The 24,285-nt window shown below is 42.0% G+C and overlaps 1 protein-coding gene across 1 annotated transcript; it reads right to left on the reverse strand.

Moving 5' to 3' along the window:
• Positions 1–275: 275 nt before the first annotated feature.
• Positions 276–6,799, reverse strand: irx4a (iroquois homeobox 4a; the record flags this gene model as incomplete). The annotated part of the gene is made up of 5 exons (XM_084357169.1): positions 276–1,081; positions 2,119–2,429; positions 4,588–4,694; positions 5,594–5,845; positions 6,755–6,799. The coding sequence occupies 5 exons, from the start codon at positions 6,797–6,799 to the stop codon at positions 351–353; spliced, it is 1,446 nt and encodes a 481-aa protein (XP_084213295.1). The 3' UTR covers positions 276–350.
• Between the last annotated feature and the right edge of the window lie 17,486 nt (positions 6,800–24,285).

The raw sequence follows: 24,285 nt of genomic DNA on the forward strand, positions 1-24,285 counted from the left end.
AGAAGAAGGAAAAAAAAGAAAGGCAAAAAAGAAATAATCATGTAAACCATAGGCCTATTTTTTTTCGCCCCCCTCAGAAAGGATGTAAACTTTGAGTTATACATTTCGATAAGTTTTGTGCGTGCGTTCAAAGCAAATGAGCCAAACGGACCCGGAGGTATCCACTCCTCGTCCTCGTGTGACGCCAATGTAACAGTATACAGATATCACTGCTTTCAAAATAAAACGAATAAAACATAATGAGGGAGGCATGGAGACCAAATAGGCTTTTTTTTTTTCTTTTTTTTTTTCTCTCCTCATCCGACTTTCAGTCCGTCAGTCACAAAAAGTCCCTCTCTCATTTGGTTTCGTTAGGAGCAGAAGAGTTTGTTGATACTTTTGGGGAAGCTCATGGCACTGTCTTTGGAGGAGTCGTGGTGCTGCTGCAAGGCCGCCGAGCTCCTCTCGGCCTCCAGGATGGCGCCTTTGGTGTTCGCGGTCCAAGAGACGGTGGTGTTGGTCAGAGCCTGGCTCAAAGTGCTGTGCCTGAACAAGGGGTCGTGGAAAACCCCGTCCACCCAGTTTCTCAGGGTCGTGACCGGCGAGTCCTGCCTGTTGTCCAGGCCGGTCACGGGTGAGGTAGCGGCGGGGGATGGGCTGAGGGAGGAGGGCGGCGGCGGCTGGCACCTCAGCATACAGGACGGGTACTCAGTCTGGTTCAGGGACGTCGCAGTTTGGGCCAAAGACCAGATGCGAGGTTTGCCGTCTAGTATCTGGTGTCCCTGCTGCTGCTGCTGCTGCTGCTGCTGCTGCTGGTTGTAGCACGCCTTCACCTGCTGTCTGCTGTCCGCCTGGAAGTCCTCCGGGCTCGTTTTGAGGCAACTTTTGCTCAAGTCCTGCTCCCCTCCCAGAGAAACAGGGATGGAGATTTTCAGAGACGTGTCCTTGATGAGGTGATCGCCGGGGAGGTCGCCCGTCGTCGTCATGTGTGTGTTCATGTGGTACCGGTGCTTCAGCTCGCACTCTGAGCTCTCGGACTCCAGCGTGTCGAAATCGTCCAGGTCGCTCAGCTGGAGGTCCTTATCGGGCCGACTCCTGGTCTCTGGGAAGAGGAGAGAGGAGAGGAGACGTGTCAGAGAGAGATGCTGGTGTCACAGATCTGATAAAGGCATCCTGGACAATCACTGTAGGAGTGTTCAACCTGCTGTCACACAATGGGGGAAATTGCATTTGTTCATGATTACACCCTGATAAATAAAACCTCCAGCTGATAACATGAGAGGAAAAGTGAAAAAGAAAAAAGAAATAAAAGAAAGGAATCACTTTGATCATTAATCAAGTTTCACCTGACAGACTTTATCAACTACTGACATCATCAACTAAATTAATTCAGGCCTATCAGCTGTGTTAAGTCTTGATCAACACAACATCACCATTAAAAAGGAACCTGAACTTAGTTTAAGTGCTTCGGCCCTCCATGATATCCTGAGTGAGGCCTGTCTGATGTACTCTACAGCTTAAAGTCTGATATGATGATCAAACTCAAATGGAAACAGATGATGCTGATGACAAGTTTAATGTTTAAAAATACAAATAAATGATAAATAACGAGAATAAAATGTCAAACTAAATACATTCTGAGGCCTCCTTGTTCTTTGTTTCTTTATATCAGTGTGACACAGTTTTGATCAATAAAAACAGCAGCACAGAAATACTGTTGTTGTTAAAATTACACATTAGAGAAATAATATGTAAGAGTGACAGGAGCAGAGAGAATCCAGTGTGGCACACTGATTTAATTCTGTCAAATCTTATTCTGATGTACATTTTTGTACAGAAGAAAAAAAATGTCGGTGTGGTGAACATCACTTCATAGTGAGTCAGATAAAAAGAAAATACGTTTTCAACATGTGTGGTAACAGTGAACGCTCCTGAACAGGAGTGTGATCGTGGTTGTTGACCTCTGACTTCCTTAGTCATTTTTTTTTCATTCATTTAAGAGATAGATAAGAGATAGAGATAGAGATATTTTTAAGAGATGTCACCAGTTTTTCTGTCGTGTGCTGCCAAACAAATCCTGCAAAAACCTTCACCGTTTGTCTTTATTCATGCAGTGCAACGAGGCCCTGCGACACTTACCATCCTCATTGTTCTCGCTTTTTATCTGCTCCTCCTGCGACCCGTCCTCATCGTCGTCATATCTCTTCTCCTCTGAGCCCTTGTTCCTCGGCGGCCATGTCATCTTGTTCTCCTTCTTGAGCCTCCTCCTGGCGTTGGCGAACCAGGTGGACACCTGCGTCAGGGTCATCTTGGTGATGATGGCCAGCATGATCTTCTCCCCTTTGGTCGGATACGGGTTCTTCCTGTGCTCCTGCAGCCAGGCCTTCAGCGTGCTGGTCGTCTCGCGCGTGGCGTTCTTCCGCCTCGTTCCCCCGTCCATGGAACCATATCTGTTAATGAGGACAACACAAGCAGGGTGGTAACAAGAGGGTAAACACAATGATAGAGGGTGCTTGTTGCATGACAATTTTCTAATGTGTTGCCCTGGCAGTTTCTCTCCTGGAATGCATGGCAGAGCCATCTGCTTCCTGTAATCCTCTTGAAATTATGCATCACATGCTCTGTAAGCCTGACAGTCCTACAGATAAACCCTGCTGCTGGAGTGGTGTGAAAAACTGGAAAAAGATGTCACTTAAAAGACATCATTTAGAAAGTACAGGTGAGAGGCAGGTACAGAAGCACTGGATGTGCTAAACAGTGATGGAATGTAACTAAGTACATTTACGTTGTACGACTTTGAGGTACTTGTACTTAACTCTTGAGTATTTAAATTTTTATACTGCTTTATACTTCCAAAAAATGTTAAACTTTTTACTCTACTATATTTATTTGATAATTTAGGTCCTGGTCACTTTGCAGTTTACCAAAGCAGCACATTTTAAATTCATTTGTTTTCTCCGCAATCAGATAAAAAAAAAAAAAAGATTCTGATAATCAAAAAAATACTGAATATCAGATCTGATAATAACACCACTCAACACTGAGTATACAGTGAATACTTACATGTAAACGTATGTTTCATTTACTTTTATTTGTACTTTTGATACTCAAGTACAATTATTGCCAGAAAATGACTTTTATACTCAGTTACATCTCATATCAGATACTTTAAGACTTTTACTCAAGTACTGTCTGTAATGGTGATTTTCACTTTTACCAAAGTAGTATTTAAAATGACATCTTTTCTTTTACTCAAGTATGACGTTTGGGTACTTTATACAATGCTGGTGCTTGGGTTACGCGCAGCAGATGGAAGGCAGGGTCACCTTGTCACACATATCCTGCCTGAGACCCCACCAACAATTCCTCTGCAGCATCTTCACTGGTATCCAAAGTAAATCGTTTAGAAATATGCAAATGAATCCTAGAAATATTTTACCAGTCGTAATGCCAAGTGTACTTGGACTATATTTGCCTGTATCCGTGTATTGAAACCACGAGACTCCCTCCCTAACCTCTCCCACCGTAGGCCTACATTTAAAATGCACAGTGTTGATTTTCAGTCAGCAGTGAGCTGTAAAAGTCCTCTCAGGGGAGGCTTTTATGAGGCCTTTATTGCTCCGTATAGCTTAGTGCAGGTCAAGCACTGCTAAGGGAATCAAAAGTAGAACGAGGAGCAGCGCTCCACCTTTTCCATAGCCCGTGTTGTTCCCTCGCAGATAAAATAGACTGTAAAATTGCTTTATTGAGTGTAATGATGAGCCCTCAGGTGGAAGACGGGCGCAGACAGAGCCGTGCTGCTGTAGGCCTGCTTGTTTTTCTGAGTGCCACTAATTCTGTTTTGCCTTCGACTTGGGCCTTTTGCTGCATGTGCATGTGGCATCAACGTTCCTGCTGACACTCTTTGCACTCTTACAGTGATGGTGTAAGAATCCGAGCGATGTGAGCTCTCATTTTGCTATAAAGCTGATCAATAAGACACTTCGCTGATCAATTAACACACGATACTACGAAAGCGAGAGTGTTTTTTGTGCTATCCTGTGCAGTTCTGTGACAGCTAACCGAACCCGGTATAGCTATCACTCACTCCCTACATTTTCACCACGTCACAGACTTGATTTTTCGGATGTCGTCTCATTATTGGGGAGACCTTTCGCTATGGCAGACATGCTCTTCACAGCGCTGGAGAGGCCTCGTGTCTCTCTGAAAGGGGCATGGGTCCTCTGAAGCACATCACCTCATCAGGAGAGAAATGTGTCATGAGATGAAGGTGATCACCCGGTGTTGCCCGACGTGATGAGAATGGCCTTGACCTCTCGGGGAATGATTGATTTAATGCTGGGGAGTGAACCAGCGATACTTTGAGCGTTACTGTTTGTCTAAATGTTGATTACATCCTGATTTAGCCACTTAGAGCAGCCGATTAAGCCTTCAAAGCTGTGTGACAGTGAAGTTAACAGCTAAATAAAGGTCTGAGGCAACACTTTTACATCCTGTGCAACATGTATGGCACCGCACATAAAGTTTACCTTGATGTTTGCGCTGATAATCACGCTTCCTTACATTACAAAAATGAACAGAAGACACTTTATGACAGAGACAACATACCTGTCATACTGATACTGTCCCAGGGTAGGATCATACGGGTAGTAGGCTGCTGCCTGGGTTATTCCCGCATGCGCAGAAGCTGTGGCATCTTTAGTATCGAATGTGCCCTGCAGTCATACATAAAGACAAGAGTTTTAAAGAGTGATATAGGAAATCAGCTTTTAGTACGTGACATCACTCATCGGGAGCTGAAAAAATTATAGACATTTCTAGTGGTTGTATTTAAAAGTTGCAAGGAAGAATTGCGAAGAAGAAGAAGAAGAAGAAGAAGAAGGTGGCCATGGTTGCTTGTGCAGTAAAACAGAATTTAACACATTATGAAATAAGCTTCTGCAAAAAGAAACACTTGAAAACTTCATGGTACCATGATACCAAATTAAAATAACAAGACTTTCAAAATAAAACTTCAAAAACATCAACATGAATCTGTGAGAGGGCTGCAGGAGGGTTTCCTGGTTTAATTATTATAGGAAAAAAATGATCAGTTAGAAAAGCATTTAGCTCTTCTGTAGAAGTCCTTTTCTTAAATTATAAATATGAGCACTTAATGTATTTCAACTGTTAAATTACTAGAACAAACAACATTCTTGGACTTCACAGGCCCATGTTAATAAAACATTTCTGACCATGATACATCTAAAAAAATACAAAACGCTTTTTCTTCAACATATGTATGCTTTTATAAAACGAGTCCCCAAAGTTTGCACAAATCAGCTTGTTCCCAGTTTAAACCAGAAGCAGCTTCTCTACATTTGCAGAATGATTTGGCTTTTTAACAGAATGATTTGTCAGAGCAGAGTGAGCCTGTCTCTGCTTTGCTCACAGTCTTTTTCTATCACGAAAGACAAGTTGGGTGATATGAGGATAAATCACACATACAGTAAAAAGGCAGGTATTTTTTTTTTTTCACAGCATATAGACGAGGAGAGGCGCGCCTGGCTCCAGCCTCAGCACCCTGCGGCTCCATTAATCAATGCCAAGAGGGATCAGATGAAAGGGGGCTTACCAGCGAGTAGAAAGCCGAGGCGTCCGTGCCGTATGTAACGTAATTCCCATAGCCCTGGCCGCCGGTGTAGGGGCTGCCGTACACGCCCAGCGCGGCGGCCGAGCTGAGTTCGTGCCTCGCCGTGGCCAGCAGCCGGCTCTCGTACACGGGACAGTAGACTGGTGTCTGCCCGGACGCCGCTACTCCGGAGTCGGCTATGGATCTGCCGGTGGACTCGCAGCAAGTGGACAGAGAGTTGGTTGTCATCAGGAACTGGGTGGAGACCGAGAGAGAATGTGTGTTTAGAGAAGTTATCGGTGTGATTTATTTGATTCTGCATTTAAAAAAACAAAACAAAATCAAATATTGATCTCGAGCACTCTGATGCCGAAGTTACTTTATAACTTTTTTGTATTATTTGAAGGACAAATTGTCTTGTTTACGTGTCCGCAAAATTAAACACGATCTAAGTTTTTTGACAACAAACGATTTCAGCTTCTTTTTAAAACTAAACTCACCCTCACTCGGACATTGTTTCAGTGTCATTTAAAAAAAATAAAATAAAATAAAAATCCAACATGAAACGACTCGTAAAGACTGATATCTGATGATGAATGATGTGTCATGCGTGCGCGTAAAACGTGTCCAAAAAAAAAAAAAAAGATCCGTCTGTTAGCTCTGCTCCAAACGAGGCTTGTGCGCTACAAACAGATACAACACGATTTCCCAACATCGCCCAGTAATACCCAAAGTAATGCCCAAATGATTTTTTATGGCTCAAAGCCAAAGCGGAGCAGCAGCTGTGTTATGGCGCAAAACACACACAGCGTGTGCAGAACAAGTTGGCATGTGTGTTCCGGCGCAGATAAACATATGGTTGACATTACAGAGCGGCTATTATCTTGCAGAAATCAGTGAACGGGAGGTCGAGGGGGTCTCGCTGTGTTTTTTGTTTTTTTTGGTTATCCTCGTCTTACCCCCTTTTTCTATCGCTGCAGGAACACAGGTATCACTGGCTGTAACGCAACACCTTCCTCGATACCAGAAAGCACCGTGACAGCTTCTCTGATTCTTGGCCAAAAAACGCGTAAAAAAAGGATCGATGAGATAATCAATCGCTGCAACATCAAAAACACCAAAACAGCACATTAAATGAACAGAGGCAGTTTGCGTAGAACTTACTTGTGGAGCAGACGAGTAGGGATATCCAAATTGTGGATATGACATGGTAGAGAGGTCCCCCAATATCCAGAAATAAAGCGAGACTGAAGGTCTCCACTCTAACGCAGGCTGCGGCTCTGTTTGACTGTACCAATTGATTGGTAAGCACAGGCTCCTAGGATGCTTATAGGGCGAAGCAGAGTAGCATGTTTAATTTGTGTAAAATGCCCCCACTCAAGCGCCTTTCAACGGGAAAAAAAGAAAAAAAAAAGAAAGGAGGAAAATCTTCCAGCGCTCCTTTTTTCTCCTCCTTTTCTTTTTAAAACTCTTAGAAGTAGATGGATGGATGTGGACTTCTTCCTCTGCCTGGAATAATCACTTTGTTGTCAGATACATATTTTTGCCTTATAAAAAAGTAGTATAAAAGACGTCAGCAGCAGAGGCAGGTTGTTTTAAACGGCGGCGACTCTGACGTCAGAAGTTTCCCACTCTAAAAATGACCGGACTGTAACTTTAATATGCATTTTCTTTCCCGGGATGACGACAAAAAGCAGAAAGAAGAATCCGACGAGAAAATCTATTAAGAGGGAAGAAGGGAGGGAGGACTTTTTTCTGCTTTTTTTGTGAAAGATGTCCTGGAGATTAATTCGCAGTCCCCAATCAATCAATTAGGACAATCAGTGTCTTGAATATGCACACGCATGTATCAATTAAAATGCATTAGGGGGCTAATTAAGCACATTCTTATCATTCCTCCGCACTGATGCTAATCACGTGGGCAACTAATTGATTTTAAATTAATTAGTAAAGAATATTTCTCGCGTTGAGCAGGGAAACAAACTGCAGCCTGGCAGCAGTTTGAACAAACACTTTCATTTTTATTTATTTTTTTCTCATTTTTTTTGGATAATTACCTCCATGAAACAGATTATCTGTTGGTTTCATCATGACTCAACTCCACCTGGAGCAATGAGTCCCAGGAGTGTTGTTATTATCACAATCTTCCCCAAAAAGTGTTTAATAGGATGTAGTTTGAGTGAACTTTGCACCTCTCCACATGGACAAATCCTCAGAATTTAGAATTTATTTGAAATCAGACTGAAATTTCTATCTATCTATCTATCTATCTTATCCCTCCTTCTCTCCTTTTCACTTGTGTCTTCTGGTCAAGATAAAATCGTCAACCTGCTGGAACCAAAAACAGCCAAAAGCCTCCAAAACTCGTGCGCCACCACTGCGCCGCGGCGCCGCCGGTGCGCGCCGCCTTGCTTGGAGAATCCCGGGTTGAGACATGTGGATAGCCCCGGGGGTCACTCCTCAAATTAATGATGATGTACTCCTCCTCCCTCCTGCCTCCTCTCCCCTCCCTCCCTCCCTCCTCCTCTCCTCTCCAGCTGGATCTCTGCCTGCCGGTGACAGGTCGATTGAGAGTGATTGATGACTATCTAGGGGACCGGGGCCAACATAATAATATGATACCGGCACCTTGCAATAATTGCTCGCTTTCATTTACAGATGAAAGAAGTAATAAACAGCCGCGCAGACGGGACTGCTTATGAGTAACTTTTTCTCTCGCCTTTCTTGGGGTTTTTTGTTTTTTTTTGGGGAGGAAGGTGCGATGGTGGTGTTGGTGTTGGTGGAGGTGGAGGGAGGGAGGGTTTGTACAAAATGTCTGTTCTCTCATTCATTCTGACAAATTGAATTATAGGGGGTTAGTACCTCCAAGCAAATGGCCGCATTAACGCTGCGAACAGAGGGGGGTCAAAAGGGATCAGCCAGCGCTTTTTAATTTGCATTAACTCTAATGCCACCTTAACATTAACAACCCGTCTGAGGCGCTCAAGCATACACTCGCACGCACGCATGCACGCACGCACGCAGCTCCATTTTGTCTTATTAATTTAGACTTTTTTTTCTTCTTTTTTTAAAATTCATTGGGGTTAATGTGACACGCGGTGCATTAAGGCAGGGCGGGACCCAATTTATCTTGAACATCGCACCCAGTGGACGAAAGACAAAGTGTTGACACGGTGGGTTTTGGGCGCACCTGACGCACACACACACACACACACACACACACACATAGGTGGCACAGTGGTATATATGTGTAGGATTAGGCTGGGGACAGTGTGAAGAATCTGATAGACACATCCGGCAGACTACACTGCCCGCGCGGCCTCCCTCCACCCCCTGGCTGTATACCTTTTCATTATCCCCTGCGTTACTCAGTGTTATCTGGCGCCCGTGATGAAATATTTAGGCGCACTAGTATATGCTTTTAGACGGAAAATGAAGGCGACGGCAGGAGTTCATGCTTGTTTAGCGTTTAAAGATTAAAAGAGAAGCTTCTTCTTCTTCTGTTTTTTTTATTTTTTTTCTCTTGGACAGATGTGGGGAAGCAAAGGATGCTCTGGGTTTAAAGTGGAGCAAGTGAGGGGGAAAAGGCCTGGTTGCGTTTTTCTTCCCTTCCCTTTTTTTCAGCAGCAGATTTGAACATGATGATCAGCGGGTTGTTATCTGCTCTAAATTATCTAGATTAATGAGAGATTTAAAGGTGATTTTATTGTACAGATTAGGACAGATTGCGGTGTTCAGCAGTGATCCAGTGCAGGAGGCATCCATCATATTGATGAGCAGCATAAATCAACTGCCTCACCCGAATTAGACCAGCAAATGGGGCAATTATGACTGGATCACACTTCAAAACGTGCAACCCCAAAGATCTCCTTCTTGAGGTTTGTGTTCGTTCAGTTGTGTTTTCACCTTTTGCCAGATTGCATCAACCTCCAGCCACTGTAATCTGAATAATAACCGTGCTGCACTTTGAAGTAAGCCTGCTAATTTGCATCTTCCTTTCCAACTCAACTCATATTAAAAAGTTCCCCCCAGAAACGCTGTAATCATGAAGGTGTCACTTTCCTGATAATCTGTCCTTGATTAATGAGCCACAAGGAAGGGGGAGTGTGTGAGTGCCTCTGTGTGTGTGTGTGTGTGTGTGTGTGTGTGTGTTTGTGTGTAAGTTTATGTGTGTGAGAAACACACTGAGAAAGAGCAAGAGAGAGAAAGAAAGAGAGAGAGAAGTGAAGGTAAGGAGGGAGGGTAAAACACCTCCTCTTCACCAGATTTGAGTTTAAAGTGAGACAGGCCACAAAACAAAGGTCAACACGCAGAGCTCAACCTTTCCTGTGATGTTAACGTTAATAGATATTTGTGTGCTTTATTTTAACATTGTTTATTAGGCTGAGGTTTGATAAAGTTAGCACCAGCAGCTTTTATGGGACGGAGTTTTGTTGGAGGCAGTCTGTGGTAATCCCACCTCAGGGCCCTGAAGTTTAAATGAAGCACAATAACTTTGTTGTGCAGATTGTAAAGACTTGAAGATGTAGTGATTTGAAGCTGTACTGTATAACCAAATGGACTTTTCTAGATTTACAAGTGAGTGGACTGCCCATCTCTTCAACAACCATGTGGCCATCAATATCTACACTGTCAATAAGACCGGAAAAATACCTTCCTTATGATTAAGTTTAGTCCATTTATTTGTGCTAAATGTCTTGAAGTTTTGTGAAAGATCTGTGAAGATATACCAGGTACAGTCAACAGTTTTTGCTGCGATAGAACAGAGTTAAAGATCCAAATATCCAAAGACCTGATTGTCCATTCAGGCAGGCAGTAATGTAAATTTACCATCAGCTGGTGCATAAAAGTATCGAAGAACATTAAATGGACATAGAAACATCATGTTAGCAACATTTCATGCAGTAAAACAATAAAATGCTTTGCACTTACAGAGGTAAGAATTAAAGCTATAATATGTAACATTTCCTTATTAAAATGTCCACGAATGACCAGACCTTTGTTGTATATTTTCATGTTGTGTACTTGTATTATCCTAAATGTGTCCTACAACGTTCATTTCGAGAGAAATGTGTAATCTTATTCAAGGTAACGGTTTATTTCATTTGGTTGCCTGTTGCTGTAACCTTCAGGAGAGAGTCAGGAAGTGAGGAAGGACGCTGATGAACGTGACTAAATGTAACTGAATAATAAAACTTTAAAACATTCACATAGATAGGTTTTTATCTGCAAGGGTGGCTGTTTTACATGAAGACTTCAACCCCCATGATCCCAGTGATACCTCACAGCATTATCAAACTGTTTCATTGTTTTGATCAAGAGACCCCTAGTGGCAGAAATTATACACTGCCCATTTGACAGTGAAGATAAAAACGCACTGTATGAAATTTCTACCACAACTGTTGATGCAATGAAAACAAAACAAGAGACATAAACACTGTGGGATCGTGGGACTTGTTGTTTTCATCGTTAAAGGTTCAATTCGTAAGAAAGTTGATTTCGAAGTTTGAATCAACTTTCTTACAAATTGGACCTTTAAATGTTCATGTTCAATGTTCACAGACAAGGTAAAGTTTATTCTGTTTATATCTGGTTTCTCCTGGAAGTCATAACCACAGGGGACCAAATGAAGCTGACTTGTAACTTTTAGACATTTTAATCCAGATTATGTTACATATTCTATCTTGAAAAAGTTGACCAGTGGCAGTGGTAGTGGCAGTTATATGGTTTGTTGCAGTATCCAGTTTAAACAGTGATGCGGTGGGGTTAGACATTTATTTTGAAATTGTGAACTCAAAATCAGCTGTACCAGACTTTTTTACATAAATAAATGCACTCTTAATTATTAACTCAAAAGTGCATTCTTAATTTGTTGTGAGTTCATTAACTCCTTAACATCAAGACTTACAGTACAAGTCGAATATCACTCTCAGTGTTTCAGTCCTCACTTGAGCTAAATTTGTGCTGAAGGTAGCTTTGAGTGAGCAAGATATTTTCACAGATTCAGATTGGAGTGGCTCAAGATCACATGCAGAAAGTGTGAATTCATCTCTGAGTTTTGGACAGTACTGAGGGTTGAGTGAGCACTGAGATGGGGGAACTTGCCTCAATCAAGTGCGGTTCAGTGACAGTGCTGATGTTGACCTCTGCCGTGTTCAAAATCCCCAATGTGGGTTAGCATCAGGTGAAAGACGAACTCAGTGTATTGACTTCTTCAAAATAGACTTGTCCCCGTTTTGCATTTCTTAGTATCTTCTTATCTCTCAATCTGTCAGCTCTTAACCTTCTCTTCTGTCACATTTTTTTAAAAAAGTAAACATTTTGCCAAATGAAGAGATTATAATCTTGGAGTCCTGCCCAGGTTTGTTAATGTGCTTTATGAACTATTAGCTCACTTCTGTCCTCTTTTGTGCCATCCTGTATGAGGACAATGTTCCAGGTGCTCTGATGTCTTATGGTCCACTGTCTCACGTGCTGTTTTTTGAGTCAACAACGTAGAAACACAAGCTGACCTCAATAGTTGAAGACAGCTGCACAGGCCGACTTGCTTCTGTGACATGAAGCCCCGAGCAGCTCCCAGGCTTTTCCAATGGCGACCATGTTTCTCTTGCTGCAGTCATAGAAATAATGTCCAAGCATTTGTGCGCACACACACGCACACACACACACACACACACACACACACACACACACACACACACACACGCAATGCTTATCCAGCAAAACATTAGCCTATATCTATTCTCTAGTCTGGTCTTGGAGTCCAAATGGAATATTGATCTCCAACGATCTTCTCAATGTATTTCTTATTTCTTCTCTTGAACAACACAATGATTTTTCCCCCTCTTCTCTTTTGGCCCTAAAGCCCTTAATGGTTTTTGCATGAGTTGGATAGTAGGCCGGGCTGCTTCAGGCACTCTGTGTAAAAAATGGTGACTTTTGTTATTGTTGCTGAAGATGTCTTAGATGTTTCCAGGTGGTAATAAATACTTTTATTTGGTGGAATGTGCAACATTCCGTATCTTTACCAGCTGAGGTGGCTTTTAGAAATGACTTCCTTTATTGTGCTTATCAGGCCAGTTTGGTCAGTCTGTGGATCACTTCTTACCATTTCACTGGGTCGGTAAAGCGGTTCTGGGTACCTATACCAGGACACTCTGTGTAAGTATAAGGTAAGAAGAGAAGATGTGGGGGGAATATGAGGTAAATTTGTTGATATCGCAACATACTTATGTTACGGTAGCATTTATTTTACTTGCAAATACATTTTACTTTTGAGCAATTAAAGTGAGTTGACAAAATAAAAACATTAAATATTGGGCCCCTCTTAGTGTACATCATTATTGCTGCTGGGGAACAAAACATTAGGCGAGGCCAGGGAAGAATAATCCCTCAATACTGGGGGAAAGAAGTTCAGTTTTAATGTCAAATCTAACTGAAGATCAAACAATACATACAAAACACATACAAAAGGGTTAATGTGAAGTTTTTACTGCTACCATTTTATTTAAACTACTGCATGCATGCCTGTGACACAATGAACAGTTATATCAATGGTGTCACACGATTCTGCTCATCTACAGGTGTCCGTATGAAACACCAAGATACGGTGCAAAGCACCAACAAAGACGCAGAAGTAGAAGAAGACTGCAAGCAAGTAAACACGATATAAACAATGCTGATTTTAAATACTTAAATCACCTTTGCAAATGGTTTATCAGAGCTCGACACACTTGCAAGACCTCAAGGATGCACACAATGCATTTTGGTGTGTGACAGGATGTAAACAGATTTTGTTTGTTTCCAAGAAGACTCCACAGGAGCCCTGTAAGGTGCCAAATTGATGTATTACACTCAGATACAAGTCGTAGTATCCTTTACAATTAACTGTTAAAATTATTCTGTTGAACAAATGCTTTATTATAATTTCAAAAAACTATAATGTCCTGACAGACATGAAACTGGACTTGAACGTCCTTTTTTCAATAGCACTAATACAATAGAACAATGTTTGAACCGTCATTTATTCGATTAAAGTGACATATTTTAGTCACACAACTTTCCAAGGCAACTTTTGAATCACTCAGACAACATGCAGTCGACAGAGGAGATTTCACGGGAACTGCATTAAACACATTATGAAGGTGGACACCCAGATGAATTATGCAAATCATGCAGCATTAGCACCTTCGACGATAGCATGCCCATTATCCCTCTTGTATTATCTCGAGCAGGGTGCGCAGCAATGACGGTGAAATCCAATGAAAGTGGACCTCCTAGTTTTCAACAATACCACGATAATACGTCTGAGATGAGTCTACCCAACCATCTCGTTCTTAGTCTTCCTCACACTCCCATCTCTCTTGCCGTTCTTCCTCTTCAGCCGCTCTAAGTGGTTTAACATGTCAAAGTTCTCTCGGCTCATCCATAATTGATCACCACAACGGGAGCATCTTCGCTGCACTTAGTTAACTAGCTATCTGCAGGTGTTCCCTTAGCAACTGACCAGGGACTGAAACACTGAAATACCGTATGTAGACTCCCAAGCCCCAAAAATGTGAACCCGATGTGTCTTGTAAATCTTGGTGTTGGCCCCTTGTTCACTGGTTGTGTTCATGGACTCAGGATGTATGTCTGCCCATTACACAGTCCAGGATATGGGTGAAAACAATCAAATGCCTTGTAACATTGGCATTTGCACCTGCTCCTCTGTGGTCATCTCTGTGATTTAAATGCTGAGTGTAAGGGAGTGTCAGAGCAAGAGGAAACTTTGGTGGCTGACATGTTCTCATATGCGGACATAATAAACGTTTAACCTGCTAGGGGCTCCTGAAATGTAACATGTCATATTACAATAGTGAGGAAAAAATAAAAAAGAAAGAGAAAGAAAGTATTGAAAATAAATTCAGGACAGAAGACAACAGTTTGAAGGCCTGGAAGAACCAAATTTGAAGCCACACAATGGGCTGTTGAACTCTGATCAGCCTCTTAAACCACCAGCGAAGCAATGACAATGTTCTTAATAGACTAACAAATCTCACATTAAAGTAGTTGTAGACTGCCAGAGACCTCCAAAATAAATAAAAACATAATCAAATAAAAAAATAAATAACATAAACTAATATAGGGTTAGTGCTGTCAGCCTGTGACTCCCTATGCTTCCTGTTTAGCCTGATGTGACACCCAGCAGCCCAGTGGGCAGAATAAAATGTTGGCATTTTATCTTCCTGCAAACCACGGATACGTTCCAATTAGTTTGTACAGTGCCAGCATTTATTCTGGTGATTTGGTAAATGTAAATCTTTGTGGTAGGCCAGAAGGTCAAAGCCTGTCTGCCATATGACTTTTAATGATGCTAGTATCTCTATCAATTTCTCACAAAATTTGATTTGTGTGTGAAATTACTGTGCTTGTTCTGAATATGTAATATATCAGGCATTTTAGGGGATTTTTTGAAAACAATAAATGCGCTTAACAATATAATCAGTATAATGTCAGTGTCAAATGGTCCATCTACTGAAACACACTGTTGTGTATTTAAATCAAAGTCTGTAAATTATATTATCTAATGTGCTCTTCTCATCTGCAGCATATTAAACTGTAACAGGATGAAGGTGATGGGAGCAGCCCGCAAAGGTCACTTCATCATGAGGAATAAATCCTCTGAATCTTTTGACTACACAATCAAAAATAATCTAGCAGCCTACTTTGTAGGTGTTATCTGAAATAGTCTTTCATTGAGTATTTCACAAGCGCAATTGAGTAAAAAATGAAAACTTGTATGTGCATAAGCAAACCTTAGTCTAAGGGAACATGCATATGTACCAGGGAGATTGAATTTTTGATGTAACTGATTACAATGTAGCTTTCTTTTCCCTGTTCCTCTTCAGAAAGAGAAATGCAAACAGGCTGGCCGGCCAAACAATGAGACTTGTCAATCACCTTTCTGCCTGAATGTGTCCCATCCTGTGTGTGTGTGCCTGCATGTGTCACCGACGGCAGACCCATCATGTCAGACACCGGGATGACACTGATGCACGCGCACACACACACACAGACACATGCACACACATACACTCACACACACACACGCAGGGGCCAGGTGGCTGCTCTCTCTGTCATGACAGACCCCCGGACCAGACCACTGACTCCCTCGACTCCCCCGACACCTGCGACCACCACCAGTGCAGCCAACCCAGCTGCAGCCATGTGCAGCCACCAGTTATTGAATACATTTTCACCATCTGAAATCTGCAAGGAACATTTTGTTTTATATCAATATACAGACTGTTGTAGCAGCCCTGGGTGCTGTTTATTGCTGTTTTGACGGTTATAACATGCTTGAAAAGAGTGTCTCTTCCCCCCATGTGCCATCACTTCACTAGAATGCCATATTTTATTCAAACCGATTGCTGCAAACAGAGATCTTCTGTAGCCAATAATCAGAATATTGCAGCCTGGTACTGGGCCTCAGATACACCCTTTAATATATCCCTGCCACCCTGCAGATGAATCGATGGCAGAAGTGATTTTAACTTACTTTCCCTGTGCTCGTGTATCTGACAAGACCTCACTATGATGTCATGTACAAGTACTTGAGTGAGTTGGAGAAAAATCCAAATTCAGCCTTGAAAATAAGCTCTGAAAGTAATGTCGGTACATCTTTTAAGACATGTAGCTTGAGTTTCTTGCCGTCTCTGCCCTGCTGCCTTTTTAGCTTTTTTATTATTTTTTTCACACCCTCTCCTTCCTTTTTTCCCCTCCTCTTTGTCTAGAAATAACACGGGAAAGAATGACCAGAAATGACCTGTTTCCGTCCTCTTCCACCATAATTTGTTTCTGCTCCTGATGCACATGGATATTATAAAGTCATGATCCTCCTTCAATATTCACCTACATAATAGAACTAGTACATTGAGCGTAGCTGCGTTAAGGGCCCGGGAATGTGTTATAGGAGCGGTGATTATCTTCCTGAGGACGATGCAGCCTAGGCAGGCACTTACAATTATTTATTCATAATGCATCCACTGAAACACAAATGCACTTTATTGTCTCATTCTGCATCTTATTTTACCCATAAACCAGAAAATGGGCTGGGTTTCTAATGAAAGAGCCATGTTAATATCAAGGCAGATAAGGGCTGGCATGTGCAGATGGGAGCACAATGTGGAAACCCAATCACAAGTTCCTTCAATCACTCAAACGCAGAACAAGAGGGAATGGATGCATTTGAATATTTTCCTCTACCTGCAGGTATTAAAACTATACAATTTTAATACCTATTTAACATGCAGTTGCTTTTTGTGCCTCTCATTTTTGCAGTTCTGCATGAAAAGCAGGCAGGTAATGCAAGAGTAACTGTGGCAGCTATGGGCATGACATGGTTTTTCAACCAGACTCGTCTGCGGCTCTCCCTGGCTTTAATCGCTGCATTAAGATCTCACTCAGTGCAGTGAGTGGACTGCTCTCGCTCTCTCAGCGGTCTAATTCTGGCTTTCTTCTTTTTTCTGTTGTCTTCATTGTGGTCTGGAGATCTGTGCCAGAGATTCGGGCCGCGTAAAGAACTTCATAATTCAATACTTTATTCTCTTTAGTTGAGGAAATATCAGAACAAAAACTATCTATATAGTCTAATGAAACAATTGTAAATTCAGTCTGTTAAGAAAACATACTGTATATAACATATAGGCAAGTCCAATTGTATGTAAGCTTATGAGAAAATGACCCTACTTCTCACTTGATTTATTACTTCAGTAAACCTTTTCCTAATGACTTTATGGTCTCCAATCACTAGTTTCAAAGCTTTTTCAATACACCATGATATTTATTTAGTAAATGACGGTCCCCTTCAGTGTAAAATATGTGATAAAGCAGGGTATGCTTTAAAGCGTGGCTGTCTTGTGATTGACAAGTCGCTGCCACGGCGTGTCCTCTGGTTGTCAGTCAGATCCGATCAGGATCCAGTCCACCTCTGGCCCCTTTACATGTCTGAGATGGTGTGTATTGCTTACAAGGGCCATCAGTGAAAAGGTGTCGTTCTTAGGTTGAATATGGTTAATGTTCACATTAGGCCACGGTTAGGGTTTGATTCCCCTAACCTTAGGATTGTGTGCAGCCAAAGGAAAGTTCAACTTGAGGCTTATTTGAAGAAAGTCCCTGAAATTAGGGGAACTGAAAGTGAATAATAGATTAGTGAATAAACATTTTAAACAAGCACAGTACCTGTGTTCTACACCTTTTTAGGTGTAGATTTCCTGGCAATATTTCCAACACAGACAAGGAGAGACCATCAGTTCAGATAGAAGACAATTTTAGATAGAAAACATCTAAAAAGTCAATGATGGTGTGCACAAAAAGTTGCATATTGTCCCAGGTGCAAATTGAGGTGTATAAAATGGTGTTACTGTATAACAAACTGAGCCGAGAGGAAGAAGGAGAGAGACTATAGGAAAATAAAACACGACAAAGAACTGGAGGGTCCGTTGAGTTCTGACAGAACCATGCAGAGGCACACGGTGTGTGTGTTGTTAGCTAGCTAACAGCAGAGCTAATGTTTGTGCAGTTGGAGCGAATAAACTGCAGACTGCACAAACAGTCTAGTGGTCAAAGTAAAGTGAATAACATGAGGTGAAACTACACCCCACCCTCTGCGAGATCATGTCTTTGATCACATCTTGGGGAAGAAAAAAAAACAAAACAATCCCACTGTACAATATCAATGCCTGCTGGGCCTACAGCTCCAGAGTTAACAACGCTGTGGTTGTGACTGGCTCTGAATATTAAAATTTCAACAGTACTTCTCACATCTCATCCATTAGAAACATTAGTTCCATTAAAACATCCGATTGCGTGTTCCTACTGCGTCGGGGTCACTTTGAAAAACAAAGTAAAAGAGGAAATGAGTGGTGATATGAATATTATGAAGGAGTATGGAGAAGAGGGAAGGCATTCCACCCATCCACGTTCCTTTATTTTCCACTCCGCCGATCACATTTGAATATTTTGAAAGGAGTGCCTATGTTTGCCTTATCATGCATTATTCTGAGGCATTACCTGGGCCTTAACACTGCAATAAAGATGGCTGGGAAGTCTCTCTCCCTTTTTCACAGAGATGCACAACAATAATAATATTCATACACTACCCGCCTGAAGAAGAGGGGTCTTTCGTTTGACTTTATAATCCTTTTAAAGATGTGCATGTTAGTGGCGGAGATTTATCAAGAGTGAATGATACTGTGGCTGGTTGGTTTTTTTTGTTTGTTTGTTTTTTTAATGCTGTAATACAACAACAACTTTTTGAGGCAATGAAGAAGAGCAATGTTACTTTCAGTTGGGATGTGAAGTGCCACACTGTTGTGGAATCCAATAATAACTGTGGATATCATAGTGGACTGTAATGAATTAAAGTGGAAGACATGGGGTCAAATCTGTGTGAGTGCTGCAGGAGTCTGACTGAATAGCTATAATGAAAAATTTTAATTTTAATTGAAAATCCATTTTTTTTTTCAAATTTTCAAATTGATAATCACAGGTTGATTGCCAGTGACTCCTAAAATGACATATAAAACTGTGTTTAAAACAACATGGCCTTTTGGGTTATTGATTTAATTATCCCCTCCTTAAGTGGCCCAAAATTGCTTGAACTTAACATAAAAAATGTAAAATAAATAAATAAATAAAATAAAAAAGTAATTAAACCACTTGAGTCACTATGCAAATATGAGCACCATCAAGGTTTTGCAAAATGTTAAACTACTAGTTTAATTACATGTAGTTATGACTAAACAAAAGAAAGAGCTATGTTTATTGTCTGGTAAAGTTCTCAGAAAACATATAAAACTTTTTGAAGGTTTATGTTCGGAACAAATGACACAATAATTACAGCGACACTGCATCACAGTATGTGATAATAGAATAATGGAAGGTACAGTATATCTGTGTTACATTAATTCATTCCTTCTCCCACCTACCCAGACCCCCCACGTGTCTTGCTTACCAGACCTGTCTCCGCACTGCTGGTGACCCCCCTACATACACGTAGACATACACAGCAGAACAGACGAGGTGTCACACCATCCCCTTATCTGTAACGTCTTTAATTAGGGTATACAATGCCCTCGACCTGTGTTTTTACCAAATGATAAAAGAGGACATTGTTTCTGCACACAGGCCTGCCAAAGCAACACTGGGAAGCATGACAACTGAAATGTGATACTGCATTGTTTGACTCTGTAGATAAAAAGCCACTTGAAGAGTTGTGCACGAGTGACCTCTGTCACGTCAGTCAAAGGACTTCTGGGAAGAGAAAGAGCTTCCTTTATTTGAACTTTTTGCCTTTTTGTGTTTTAAAAAAATGATTTTTATTGTTTTGAGGACAATAATTCTTAAATCTTTAAAATTTAAAGTTAAGACTATGGAATATTTCTTTTTGTTACTGGAGATAAAACTTTTATGTTGCTACTTTGATGCAACTAAATGATATCTGAATAGCAATGTGAACATATTTTCAGATATTTGCATGTCGGCGATGTGACAAGAGGTATTTTTTTCTGTTTTCTTTGCTCCACAAACTACTCCATTGCTTCTTCTGTTCCTTTTTGCCCCAGTGCCCACAGACAAATAATATGTGTTGGCCTTTCGCCCCGTGTGTCAGAAAAGTTTGAGCTGATCTGAGAAACAATCACATTTTCCGTGGAGATAGTTGAGGGAAATGAGAGGGTCTCCTGGCCTGGTGATGGAGATTTGTTGCTTGGGGGTTTACACCTTTCTTGTGACATTAGTCTCTGAACAAGTACAGTGCCCTGAAAGCATGAATAGAAATACATTTCCTTGCTACCACCCTGACCCTGAGCCCTATAGCCCACGGTCATTACTGTCACACACCCACAGAGGGTCAACTGTCTGAACCCCAGAATAAAACCTTTTTCTACCTTTCAGAGACAGACAGAGGCGTTGGAGGTACAGGCTGAGAGACAAAAATACAGGATAAGAGTCAGCCATTCCAGTGTTCGATGTGCTGTCTTCGGTCTCCTTGAGGTTGCCTGCAGCCTTGATGCTTTTTGTCTAGCCTCTGGACCTCTTTTACTCCCTCTTCTCCTTCTCCCTCACTCAGCCTTTCTCACTCTCGCTCCATCTCTTCCCCTCGTTCACCCCCATCACTCTCCGGCCTCGCTGCCTCTCTCGCTCTTTCTCTCTCTACCCACTTTTCCTTCCGAAGGCTGAGGATTCCTGCGGCCCCTCCGAGAGAAGTGTGTGAAAATGCACAATGCAGGTCCCCCGGCGTGCCCACCCCCGGCGCAGAGTGTGAGAAGAGGGCCCTGCATTTGATGCCTGACTGACCAAATCTTCTGCCAGATAGCTGGGCCTTTTCTATTCCCAGCGGCGCGGCGAGAGCGTGGCCAGAAGTGGTGCGGAAGGAGAGGGGAAGGCACAGTAATTGTATCAAGGTCTGTAGAGATTCCCCAACCCACCCACCCACCTACCCCCCTCCTCTCCTAAACCGCTCCTCAACCGCTTCTCAGTTAAAAGGAAAAGTGTCCCTGGGCAGCAAGAAGCAACTTCTCTCCAGAATAACCAAAAAACAGTGTGCACTCATATATGAATAACGTTCAATTTATCACATGAAAGCCCATATATTGAATACAACACCTTGCACTGTCCCCAATTCCATCTATTTTTCAACACTCGATGAAAAAAAGAGAAAGAAAAGCGGAGTTTAATTCCCAAAGTCACTTTTGGATTGTATTCTGCCAAGGAAGTCCACGCTGTAAACACAGATTTTTTTGTCAAATTACAACAACAACCTTTACATATTTGCAGCTGAGAGCAAGATTTTTACACATCTTGCACTCGAGCCTGCGTGTCTCCTGCTTCTCTGAGACACTTTTACATTGTTGCTTATATTGTCGTGCCATGGAAATATCCAAGGGCGTACCGCCGTTGATTCTTGCCAATCTGACATCCATCCAGCGGTGGCAGGAAATGATCAGCATGACAAAAAATAACCCCGACAACAATTGTTCAAAATATCACTGATCGACATCAACAACACACAATAACAGCGCAGGAACACAACAATGGATCCAAGACAGTGTCACCGTCCTTCCTTAAAGAGGCTGCTATTGTAATGCTAAATATTTCATCAGTTGACTGAGAGAGAAGTTCAGAGGGCCTCGAGAGAGAATGCCATCCACAACGAGCACTTGTCAAACCTGCGCACTCCATGAAATTTTAGGATATGGCATCTTTTCTCAGCAACCCGCGAGGAGAAGAGGAGGACAAAGAGATGGTCCTCACTCATTTTATGATATGAGAATCCAAGTCTGAGTCAACTGAAACTTCTACTGCAAATTACAGTCTTTTGGATGGCCAAGACACAAGTGAAAGAAAAAAATAGCAAACAAAGCTTTTCAATACATGCAAATGTTTATATTTGAGCACATTCTATACCAATGCTATTGAATTGCCTGTGTGCTTTTCAGATAAAGTTTTTCAAACTGTTGATGGTGCATAATTAAGGTTTTACAATGGAACACAGACCTGGTGAGGATGGAGAGGTAGCACAACATTAGAACGGTCACGATTCTCCAATTACACAATTTTATATGACATTCGATTTTAAGCTGACAATGATTGAAATTAAAAGCCTGTTTCGATCGTCATTTTTTGACATAGAATCAAAATCGTGAAACCCCCTATACAAGTGGTCTTGGATAAGGAGTCTACCAACACATCCTTGCAAGGTATCTGCGTACAAGAATGACAGTACGCAATAGATCGTCAGCGTGGACCAGCATGCAACAAGGGGAAGACTTAATCCACAGAACAGATGCAATCCAAGAACGGTTTGGAGGCACCACACTTCAAACAGTAAGCCGGTCTCTTACGCGTGAAGACAGCACTATATGGGCTGAAGGAATCTACCACAACTGAACTTCTACATGATGGTGAAACACGGGAAGTGGCCAAAAAAGGTTCAGAATTCTGTGTTCACAGGTCTTCAGCTAAGTAGTGATCTGTGGCAGTAAATGTACAAGTTGAACAACAACATGCCAGAGCACAGTAGAGTGTGTTGTGGTAGCACTCCAACAGGCTCCATCTAGCCAGAGAGTGAGCTGCTGTTACAGGGGCTTGTCATAACAGAGGAACAGCTGCTGTGAGAGTCACAAAGATGCTGTGCCTTCCACAAAGACAGAGTAAATGCAGGCAAGGCAAACACTTCTGTTTTTCCTTGCAGGATGCACAGGGCTGCTGTGCATTAGGCTGCACCAACCTCGAGCAGAACATGTGAAGGTCTTCGCTACGAGTTCAAATGTAGCGGACAAACGGACACACAATGATCCTCGGTTAACTTTGCAAAAGTCAGTACCAAAACAATGTTGGCTTACAATCCCATCCCTGGGTTTAAAGGAGAGAGCCCTGAGCACAACAGGAAGCTCCCACTGTGGTGCAGATGGCTGCACAGTCGGCCTCTTTCACCTCACTCTTTGAAGAAAATTTCCAGCCCAACAATATGCCCCTGCTTAATGGTGGCATAAACCAATGTACACATCCAAACATGACCCTGTTGGATACAGAGAGTCATCTCTCTTGGACGAAGATGCTTCGGAGGGCAACTGAGCGGCATTTTCTGCAAACTCCCCATCCATTCCAGAGGGCCGTGCTCAGCACTGCACATTTTCTGCATCCCTTCCAATTCATTACCCCCTCGCCCACATGTATTATTCTGCCCGCTACGCATTCCCTCCTGTCTCTGGGGGCGAATTTATTGGTTGAAGCATTTTGACTCCATTTACCTTTTAAAAGCGACCGTTTAAAGCTCGATATTTTCTCCCTCATCTCTGTTCCTCGATAGCCTGGGATCCACGAGACTGCCTTCATTCTGCTTTGATGAGCAGTGGAGCTTAATTCACTCTCCCGTCATTGGAAATATTGGAGATCAGTTTGGTCTGCTGATGTTTTGTACAGTAGGCCAAACTGTTTATGCAACAACATTTTATTTTTGCCACTTCTTGGCTTAATGTTTCCTCTAGTTCATCTATATTATCTTCTTCAGTGATGGTTTAGCTGGAATGATACTTTTCAAAGCATTAAGTAGTAAAGTAAATTGCTCTTTGTTGTATTTAATTTGGAGAAAAAAGCACAGTCAAAGCCATTGATTTACATCAGATTCATGCTGCACAGTATGTGAGCCTAAATGAGCAAGTGGCACGATATAATATAGGACATGACTCTCCTATCTCACTTCCCACTGTAGGAGAGACGGGGGAACATTATGCATATTTCAGATGGGTTTAAGCAGCGTCCTGTGGGTCCTTTAAGAGCCCATCATATTTATGAGGACGGCATATTATCGCCATCAGGAGAGTGTCACAGAAGCTCGCAGAGGACATGACTCTAATTGTTGGTGGCATTTGGAGAACACACTACGGTGGCCACTGTGTTCCTTTCTACCGAAGACCGAAGAGGACGGTAGCCACGTTTGAACACAGATTTGTGTAAAGGAAGGGTGCAGGGCCGGATTAAATGTAAATATCACACTATGCAGGCTGTTTTTTTCTGGCCTCTCTACACAAACATTTTGATATCTGTTAAAAAAACAAAATGACTGAAATGGCACGTGATTAGAGAAATATTTTAGCTTATCTTCTGGTTATATTGGTTAGTCATGTATTTACAGTATAGGAAAAGTATAG

The sequence above is a fragment of the Pagrus pagrus genome, assembly GCF_965226575.1.
Source record: "Pagrus pagrus genome assembly, chromosome: 7".
NCBI lineage: Eukaryota > Metazoa > Chordata > Actinopteri > Spariformes > Sparidae > Pagrus > Pagrus pagrus.